Source organism: Myotis lucifugus, unplaced genomic scaffold (assembly GCF_000147115.1).
Source record: "Myotis lucifugus unplaced genomic scaffold, Myoluc2.0 scaffold_2514, whole genome shotgun sequence".
Taxonomy (NCBI): Eukaryota; Metazoa; Chordata; class Mammalia; order Chiroptera; family Vespertilionidae; genus Myotis; species Myotis lucifugus.
In genome coordinates this window covers 13,085-23,260 of record NW_005873562.1, presented here as the reverse complement: position 1 = coordinate 23,260, position 10,176 = coordinate 13,085, and the positions used below count along the sequence as shown (strand labels likewise).

Sequence of the window (10,176 nt, the reverse complement as noted above, 5' to 3'; positions counted from 1 at the left end):
CCTCGGGCTGCTCTGCCGGGCCTCGGCCTCCCAGAGCGGCGAGTTTAAGTCGGGAAAGTTGTTGTTGATGTCAATCCCGTCGTGGGTCCAGCGCCCCAGGGACCAGCCCCCCAGCTCCGAGCCCTGGGAGGCAATTCAGAAGGAGAGGGGCCGCAGACTGTGGGCGGCGCGGACGCGGGACGGCTCCCCCACCCGGTGTCTCTGAGCCTCTCCACACCCACAGGCCACCGTCGGAAGCCCTGCTGACATCTGTGGGTGCACAGCACAGCCACGGGGGGGCTCCTGCACAGTCCCGCCCTTCTCCCCTCGTGCCTCTCTGAGGGCTGCTGCGCTGGGCGGAGGAGACTGAGCGCTAATGAACCCAAAAGCCCATCCTGCCCCGGCCGGGGGCTCAGCTGCTTGGAGCACTCACTGTCCCGCACACCAAACGGTTATGGGTTCGATTCCTAGTCAGGGCACACGCCTGGGCTGTGAGTCTGATCTCTGGTTGGGGCGTATGGGAGGCAACCGATTGGTATTTCTCTCTCACATCAATGTTCCTCTCTCTCTCTCTCTCTAAAATTTAAAAACGTAAAATTGAATGAATGGAATGGATGAATGAATGAAAATAGAAGTCCGTCATTGCAAACTCAACAGCCTCGCTGTCCGGCCCACAAATCCCCACCCGACCGTCGCAGCAAATCCCTGTCTGTGTCGATAAATACAACGAACCTCCACGTGGTGACGCCGCATTTGGCAGGTCCCGTGGTTTCAGGAATAGTTTCCACTTTATTCCCAGGAAACACCAACTCTATTCTCTGCATAATCCAACGCACACGCATACTCTGCACCTACCCGTGCCTTGTGCACGCTCTACATCACACGTAGCACCTGACACAGAGCCGATCTCTCAGGATCGTAAACGACTCTCCTCGAGGAAAGATGAGAGGATCGCGAGTCATGCTCCGGCCGGGGCCTGGGCTAGGGCTTGTGTGAGGCGCCAGCCGCTGCTCTGTCATCACTGTGTCTATATGCAGGGGCGCGTTCTCCTGTCTGCTGGCACGGGCCCCGCTCGGGGTCCCCAAAATTCTCTGTTCCAGTCTTTCGTGACCTGGTGGTGTCCCCGCCTCAGCAGAGGCTCAACAAGGAAGCTACTGGTGGGGGTTTCTATTTGTTGATTCTGTTGGGGTTTTTCTTAAAGAGGGAGGAAGGGAGAGGGAGGCGGGAGGAAGGGGAAAGAGAGAGAGAGAGAGAGAGAGAGAGAGAGGCAGCGATTTGCTGTTCCACTCATGTATGTGCTCATCGCTTGATTCTTGTGTGCGCCCTGACCGGGGACGGGGCCGGTGGCCTTGGTGGGTCCGGATGACTGGGCTGCCCGGCCGGGGCCCATGGGTGGACTTGAACTCGGGGCCAGGTGGGCTGTGCAGCCAGGGCCAGCGGTCGGGCGGGCGGGGAGCGGCGGCCCTTACCCCCTCGGAGGCCTCCTCGTAGCCGTCGGGGTTGAGGGAGGGCACGATGTGGACGCGGGTCTCCTCCACCAGGCGGACGATGCGCGCGTTGCCCGCCAGGTACTCCTGGCACAGGAACTGCACCAGCAGCAGCAGCAGCTCTCGGCCCAGCACCTCGTTGCCGTGGGCGCCCGCCATGTAGTGGAACTCGGGCTCCCCTGGACCGGGCGGGACACAGGCACGTCAGCAGCTGTGCAAGCCGCTCACCGCGCCGCTCGCAACCCTCTGCCTGGCAGCCACTGGCCACCTCAGCCTGCTGGCCTTTTTTTTTTTTCCTCTAAATATATTTTTATTGATTTCATACAGAAGGGGAGGGAGGGACAGAAACATCAATGATGAGAGAAGCATGGATCGGCTGCCTCCTGCACGATCATTAATCAACCCAGGAACCAAGAGGTCAGGGTTCGATTCCCGGTCAGGGCACAGGCCCGGGTTACAGGCCTGGGATGCAGGCTCGATCCCCAGTAGGGGGCGTGCAGGAGGCAGCCGATCAATGATGTTTCTCTCTCTCCCTCTCCCTTCTTCTCTCTCTAAAAAAAAAAAAAAAAAAACAAAGAAAAACCCAAAAAACTAGGGGCTTCCTCTAATGGAGCCGTTACTGAGCAGGGGTGCAGGGTTTCTGGCGGAAAAGGACTTTGTCCTAAGCATCCAGGCGTTTCCTCCCTGGCCAGTGGGCCAGCTCAGAGCTGGGGGCAGGGCTCACACGGCCCCCGTCAGGAAAGGGTATTTCCAGGATCAATCAGCCGGCGGACGGGCGGCTCAGAGACCCAGGTGCGGACTGAGTGGGAAGGGGAGGCTGGCTCTGCCCTGCGCCAGGGCTGACCCCACGGGCCACGTGCGCCCCCGGGGGGGCCTCACCGACTTCGTGCTCCCCGGGCCGGTCGGAGATCTCCACGGCGTACAGCTTCAGGCCCTGCTGGCTCTTGCCGATGTTGTAGATCCTGGTGATGTTGGGGCACATCTCACTCACCACCTTCATCAACTGGAAAACAGGACGGACCAGGCCCTGAGCCGGGACGGCTGCGGAGGAGGGGCGGGGCCTCCCAGCAGACAGCCCCCTGCCCCCTCCCACGGCCCCCACGGCGCCCACGGCCCCCACACCACACCCCGTGCTGTCCTCGCGCCTGAATGTCCTCCTCGGCCCCTCTGCCGGCCCCCCAGCACCGCCAGCTCCTCTCCATGCCACCCCCACCCTGACCCTCCCAGCTCCGCGTGCAGAACCTCCCCTGACGCTCAGACTCCGCACAGCCGCCTCCCGGGCACTTGGGCCAGCCTCCCTCCCAGCTGTTCCAGAACCATGTCCTTGGCCCGACCTCCACGCTTCTGCTCGAGCCGCCTCACTGCCCAGAGCAACCTCGCCCACCTCTGCTGCCCAGGCCCTGCCAGGCCGGAGGATGGCGCCCCATCTCCACCGACGCCCACCCCCCAGGCCGACCGGGCGGCCCCCTTTCCCCCCTTCCCCAGGTATCTCCCTGGGACGGCTTCATGCACACAGTTATCTAGTCCGCACCGTGAGGAAGCTGTGACAGAATGAGAGTCTCCGCCCTCATGGTCCCACACGCAGGAGACATAACACACATGTAGACACGTGGGCCTGAGCGATTCTAAAGCGGGACCCGTGCGGTGGAGCCATGAACTCCCTCGGAGACCAGTGTCTGTGCACCGTCCTCCGGCCCCTCCCCATCCACCCACCGGGCCGGGCGGGACAGCGCCCCCCGGTAAGTCCCTCTCCTGCCCTGGGACTCGCACCCTCAGCACCGTCCCTCCCGGCGGCAGGCCTTCTACTCTCTCTCCTCTCCCTCCTGTGGCTCCTCCCTTTTGTTTGTTTGTTTGTTTTCATATATTTTTATTGATCTCAGAGAGGAAGGGACAGGGAGAGAGAGAGAAATATGAATGATGACAGGGATCAGCTGCCTCCTGCACGACCCCCACTGGGGACGGAGCCCACAACCCGGGCCTGTGCCCTGACTGGGAATCGAACCCTGACCTCCTGGCTCCTAGGCCGGCGCTCAGCCCCTGCGCCCCGCGGCCGGGCGTCCCCATCTCTTCTTGTGGGAGAGGAGGCCACTTCTGCAAGTGGGACGACCACGTAAAGACACCAGCTGCCGAGGCGGCGCAGGGAGCTCGTGGGAAACACGTTCCATGTGTTGCTTTTGACAGTAATCGCACCGAGTTGGTGTCTGTCTGACTCCGGGGCTCGGAGAGAGACCCTGGGCGCAGGGAGTCGGGGAGCCGGCACACGAGGCCCCGGGAACCGGCGGAGGCAGGGCCCTGTGACCCCCGAGTGCAGAGCGGGTGACTCGGCCTCGAGTCCAAACTCATTAGTGGTTTCTGAGAAGGGCGGCGGCCACGGTCTCTCCAGCACGTCCGCCCGAGTCTGCGCTGACAGGAGCGGGAGCTGTGAGTGTCCCCATGAGAGGCCACGCAGAGACCGGCCTGCTGACGCCTCCGGGGAGCCCCCAGCCCTCGGCTCAGCCTCACCGCTCCTCCTCGTGGCGGTCCCTGAGCCTGGCCGGGCGCGGTCCCTCCTCCCCGCCCCGGAGCCCTGCTCTCAGCCACGGGAGCCTGGCCTCCTGGATCCTCGTCCTGTAAGTGTACTCGTGAGGGCTTCTCTGATTTCTCTGTTCTGTGTCTCACACCGATTCTTTGATTCTAAGGGTTTCTCACTAGTGGCACCTGCCCGCACTGCAGCCTGTCCCCCAATGATCGGCCCCTCCTCCCCTCTCGGCCCAGGATGCCAAGGTCTCGACACCCCAGAATTCCTTGGTCTCTGTAACTATGTTGGGGGCAGGGGGCCCCTCTGGGATTCCCTTTACTCTTTTTAAAAAATATTTTGTTTTTTATTGATTTCAGAGAGGAAGGGAGAGAGAGAGAGAAACATCAGTGATGAGAGAGAATCATTGATTGGCTCCTCCTGCACGCCCCCTACTGGGGATTGAGCCCACAACCCGGGCATGTGCCCTAACCGGGAATCGAACCTGGGACCCTTCAGTCTGCAGGCCGATGCTCTATCCACTGAGCCCCACCAGCCAGGGCTTCCTTTTCCTCTGAACAGCACAAAAGCACCCAGAGCTCGAGGGGCTCAGTCAGTGCTGAGGTCGGGCTGTCCGTTATGATCAGAAGGAGAGATGGTAGGTTTCCATCCGGCCCGTCTGCTGTCGATGGCCCGAGGGGGGTCAAGTATCGATTAGTTTCCAAACTCCCAGGCGATCCTACACGCAGCCAAGAGGGAGGCTCGGAGTCTCTGAGTAGCAACGGGTGGGGCTCTGCGCGCTCGGTGACTCAGTTTCCCCATCGGTAACGCCGGTCCACGGTGAGGGCTTCGCGCCATCACTATTCTCAGTTATCCTAGATCCTGTTTCTCCTGGGACTGCACACCACCACACCCTTACGTCCGCGAATCCCTCGCACACAGAGACGCGTAAGAAGCTAGAGAATTAAGTCAGGAGCATCCGGTGGGATTCCATTCCCGCCACCTGCTGGCGAGGAGCCCCTGATGCCTCCTCACCTTCTCCACCTGGAACCACCGGCATCCGTGGTCCCGCCAACCCGGGTGCTCATTCCGGCTCTGTCCCTAGCTCGTCACCCGCGTCTCCGAAGGGGAGAACCCGTGTGCTTCTTCCCGGCGCGTCCCTCTCGCGCTGACCCCCGGCTCTCACCTGGCGCATCTCCTTGTAGCTGTGGTGCCTGAAGTCCAGGTCGTCTGTGGTGGTCATCTCGTTGCGCCGGTGGTAATAGTTGTTTGGGTCTAGAGAGAGGAACACGGTCTGAGTTCTTAGGTGTCTCCTGGTACCTGTGGGGGCTCTGCTGGACGCCTGACTCAAGGGTGGGGGGCACAGCCCATCTCCACCTTCCCACAGAGGGGAGAGAACCTTTCTAGAAGCTTCTTATGAGTCAGAATCACCCGGTGATTGAGAGCGTGGGCCTGGAGCCAGGACGCCTGGGCTCAGGTCTCTGCTCTTCCACGTATGGGCTGTGTGACCCTGGACACCCCACGGGTCTCTGCTTTGGTTTCTTCACCGAAAACAGAAACGTACTGGCCCCGCCCCCGCGGTTTCCTGTGGTCTGAGTTGGCGTGACCTGTGTGCCTCGCACCCTGTCAGCACTGGATGGATGGGTGGGTGGATGGATGGCTGGGTGGATGGGTGGCTGGGTGGATGGGTGGATGGGTGGATGGGTGGATGGGTGGATGGATGGATGGGTGGCTGGGTGGATGGGTGGCTGGGTGGATGGGTGGATGGGTGGATGGGTGGATGGATGGATGGGTGGATGGATGGATGGGTGGATGGATGGGTGGGTGGATGGCTGGACCCGACGGGTGGATGGATGGATGGGTGGGTGGGTGGATGGATGGATGATGGATGGATGGATATGTGGATGGTTGGATGGATAGATGGATGCATGGATGGATGGATGGATGTGTGGATGGATGGATGATGGATGGATGGATATGTGGATGGATGGATGGATGGATGTGTGATGGATAGATGGATGGATGGATAGGTGAATGAGTCGAAGGATGAATGAATGAATGAGCTAATGAACGAATGCCACGCTGCACGCAGAAATGGGGATCTTTGCAAGTGTGGTGGACACTCTCGGTTGCTTACCCAGCATTCAGTCCACTGCCATCCCTCCTAACAGAAACCTTGTGTCATTTGGGGACCCCCCACCTCCATTCTCAGAAACAGGCCTCACACCCCCAGCTCCCGGGGCCCACGTGACGGGTCTGAGCCAATCGGAGCATCGCATCCCGGGCCACTGTCACTGCTGCAGGTTGGAGGGAAGGACTTCCACGTCACAGCGGAGGAGGGAGGGAGAATCTCTCCAGGCACAGGCCAGAGAGAACCCCCAACACCAGGAGCGAACGCGTGAACCAACGCTGGAGCCGTTTTCCTGGACGTCCCGTCACACGGTGAAGGGCCCCCTCACCCGCTACTCGAGGGGGAGCTGGGGGGCTGGTGCTGGGCTGGAAGCGCCCCAATAGCATAGTCAGGAGGTGTTGACAGTGCTCGCCTCTGGGGTCTGGGGTTCCGGGGTCTGCAGAGGACCTGTCTGCTCTTGAACCGACTCCCTCCGTATAAATGGACTTTCTGGTGCCTTCCTGCCTGTGACTGTATAAGCCTGTATTGCTTCTGTAACCACAAAACCACACAGCACTTAGCAGAAAGGGGAGGCCGGAGGAGTGAGGAGGAGTGGAGAGAGGCGGGAGAGGGGGAGAGAGAACAGCGATGTGAGAGAGAACCATGGATCGGCTGCCTCCTGCACGCCCCCCACTGGGGATGGAGCCGCATCCCGGGCCTGTGTTCTGACTGGGAACCGAACCGGTTCATAGGTCGATGCTCAACCCCTGAGCCACACCGGCCGGGCCCGGTCTATTTGATTCCCCTTTGGGGGCACCTCAGGGGTGCGGGGGACACGCTCACCGGGCAGCGGGCAGCCGAGGACCTCCAGCCGCAGGCAGATGCTCCCGTCCTGGAACCAGGACTGCGGGTTGACGCGGAGGTAGCGGGCCACCATGGGCACCGGCAGCTCGTTGAGGACGGGGACCTCCTTCTCACTGTTCCCCTCAAACACCTGCTCACACAGGGGGAGGGTCAGGGGTAACGACTCGCTCCCTCACCCAGGCCTCCCTGAGGAGCTCCACACGTGTGCTGACGTCGAGGGGGGGTGGGGAGAGCCGATCAGCTGGGCCCTGCCCGCAGGAAGCCCCTTCTTGGGCGGGGGTGGGGGACTGAGATGTCCCCGCCGAAACCACTGGGGCCACGGCAGGGGGACAGCCTCAGAGCGCTGGGCTCCCGGGGACAGGACCCGGCGGCTCAGGGTGCGGTGCATGTGAGTGGCCCTGAGTGGCCCGAAGGCAGAGTGTGCAGGGCTGCAGGGAAGGGCCGGCTCCAGAGAGAAGCAGCAGTGATGGCGCGGAGCCGAGACGGGCGCAGAGGGCGGGACCGCTGACTCTCGGGAACACGGGCGTGCATGGGGGGTAAGAAGGGAAAGGGAGGCCACGCTCAGGTCGTGCGGGACACTGGATGCCAGTCAGGAGCTAGCGGACCCGAGGGAGAGGCGGACGTGGTCAGACTGGCCCCCCTGGAGCCGATTCTGGGCCGAAAGATTGTGGCCATTGAAGCAAGTCAGGGATCGGTCACAACTGAATGAACAGCTGGGGGGCGTGGCCAAGGGCCCCCACTTCCAGGGCTGACCTGTGACTGGAAGACTGAGCCCTACATGAGCCCTGAACGAGGCCACTCGGTGGTGTGCTTCCAGGCACGGAGGGGGCGTCACCCATCAGAGCTGTGGGTGCCCTGAGTTGGCAGAAAATCAGCAAACTTCTGGGGCACACCCGGGGCACACCCAGGGCACACCCGGGGTACACATGGGGCACACACGGGGTACACATGGGGCACACATGGGGTACACATGGGGTACACAGGACACACCCAGGGGACACCCAGGGCACACACAGGACACACACAAGACACATCCAGGGCACACACAGGACACACCCAGGGCACACACAGGACACATCCAGGGCACACACAGGACATACCCAGGGCACACACAGGACACATCCAGAGCACACACAGGGTACACCCAGGACACACACGGGGCACACACGGGGCACACCCGGGGCACACCCGGGGCACAGCCGGGGCACACACGGGACACATCTGGGGCACACACGGGGCACACGCGGGGCACACACGAGACACATCCAGGGCAAACCCGCCACCTTGCAGAGCCCCCAGCGGCACCGCGGGCCCCGGGGCAGACTCACCACGTCCCCTGACCCGTTCCTCACTGTGACCCACGCGTGGCTGTCGTTGCTCACCATGACCTTGTAGGAGGTCACCCAGTCGCTCCTGAGAGGAAATAAAATGTCATGGGAACCCAACACTTTACTTATTTATTTTAAAAATATATTTTTATTGATCTCAGAGAGGAAGGGAGCGGAAAAGAGAGATAGAAACATCCATGATGAGAGAGAATCATGGATCGGCTGCCTCCTGCACGCCCCCTATTGGGGATGCAGCCCACAACCCAGGCCTGTGCCCTGACTGGGAATCGAACCGTGACCTCTTGGTTCACAGGTCGACGCTCAGCCACGGAGCCACGCACTGTCAAATGCTCTCCTCTTCCACGCAGAAGGGCAGCGGTGAGCAGAGCAGGCGTGCCCTCCCCGGGGCCTGGGCCAGGTCACTGACCATCGAGGCCACAGTTTATTCATAGAACACGGGGATCATAGAAGCACTGAGCTTTCTTGAATGGAAACATACAGCAGTTTTTCATGGACGGCTCTTCTAATGAGATGCTTGGCCACCCCCGCTCACTACCACGGCCACGTGAGCATGATCACCCTCACCGTGGCCTCCAGGCCCCCGGTGCCCTGTTTCCTGTGTTTGTCCTCTCGGTTCCTGATCCCGATCACTCTCGGTGCCTCAGGGCCTTGGCACATCCCGCTCCGTGTGTCCCCCGGGCTCCTCCTCCTCTCCCGTCCCTGACAGCCTCTACTTCACTCAGACCTCGCACCGCATCAGACAGGCCTGTGCTGATGTTCAAGCTTAACGCTCTGCGCCTTCGCGATGGCGATGACCTGGTGCAGCCACAGAGAAGTAAAGCCCTGGCCCAGCCAGCGTGGCTCAGTGGCTGAACGTCGACCTCTGAACCAGGAAGTCACGGTTCATTCCCGGTCGGGCCAAATGCCTGGGTTTGAGCTCAGTCCCCAGTAGAGGGCGTGCACGAGGCAGCCGATCCATGAGTCTCTCTCATCATTGGTGGTTCTCTTTCTCTCTCCCTCTCCCTTCCTCTCTGGGATCAATAAAAAATATTTTAAAAAAGAGAAACATTACTCTTTAAAAAAAGGAAGTGTCAGTTAATTAAATCTCAATTCCAATGAAGGCGGTGGGTCATCGGGGTGATGGGGGGCTATCTGCCATCGGTCACCCCGAGGGAGGATGGAATGGCCTAAAGTTCTCTCCCCAAAAAATCCCAGCTGCCCCGTGGCCTGTGCTCCGCGCTGCTCCGAACCCTGAGGCTGCGACCCCACCCGCGTCCGGCCCGCCCCTGGGAGCGCAAAGGAGCGTCGCACATGAGCCCTTCACGCAGGTCCCGGGTTAGTGAGAAACGGGTGTAGCCTGGACGTTACGTGAGGACAAAGATCCGCGTGTGGCCGGGAGGGTGCGGGCAGGCGGGTGGGTGAACGCAGCTCCATCTCACAGGAAAGCCACGCCCCCGGGATGCGTCCCTGACATCCTGTCAGAAGCCGGCTTCCCAGATCCCAGGTCTCAGGCCCGCCTTCCCCGTCTCCTGGTCCTCGGGAAGGTCTGAAGTCTCCAGCCCGTTGTGGCTTTTCCCCTTCCCTCGGAGAGAAGTTTCCACATCACAAAACCACCTTGACGTCTAATTCCCTGTGACGGGAGCTTTCAGCCGGCAGCAGGCAGCCCCGAGCTTCTGTGTCAGCGACTTACTGAGGCCGAAGACGGAGGGGCTCGGGGACCCCAGCCGGCTCCCTGCTCCACGCGAAACCCACCCCAACCACACACAGCCCCACCGTGGGAGGGAGACACCACACTTCCCCCAGCCAGCCGGCCTCCAGATGAGGACGAGAGGGAGGTGGCTGCAGAGGAAACATTCTGGGAACACATTGCCATAGTTTAGACCGATGCAAACGTGGTTTGGAATAAAAACCCAG

At 61.2% G+C, this 10,176-nt stretch overlaps 1 protein-coding gene across 1 annotated transcript in view; it reads right to left on the bottom strand.

Moving 5' to 3' along the window:
* Positions 1–3: 3 nt before the first annotated feature.
* CPXM2 (carboxypeptidase X, M14 family member 2) overlaps positions 4–10,176 on the bottom strand; it is a gene marked incomplete at both ends in the record, with an annotated part of 23,198 nt that continues 13,025 nt past the window's right edge. Inside the window, 6 exons of the mRNA XM_023749039.1 lie at positions 4–123; positions 1,449–1,645; positions 2,346–2,469; positions 5,147–5,235; positions 6,914–7,064; positions 8,263–8,347. Of these exons, the coding sequence (XP_023604807.1) occupies positions 4–123; positions 1,449–1,645; positions 2,346–2,469; positions 5,147–5,235; positions 6,914–7,064; positions 8,263–8,347 (766 nt within the window). The remainder of the gene's footprint in view (positions 124–1,448; positions 1,646–2,345; positions 2,470–5,146; positions 5,236–6,913; positions 7,065–8,262; positions 8,348–10,176) is intronic.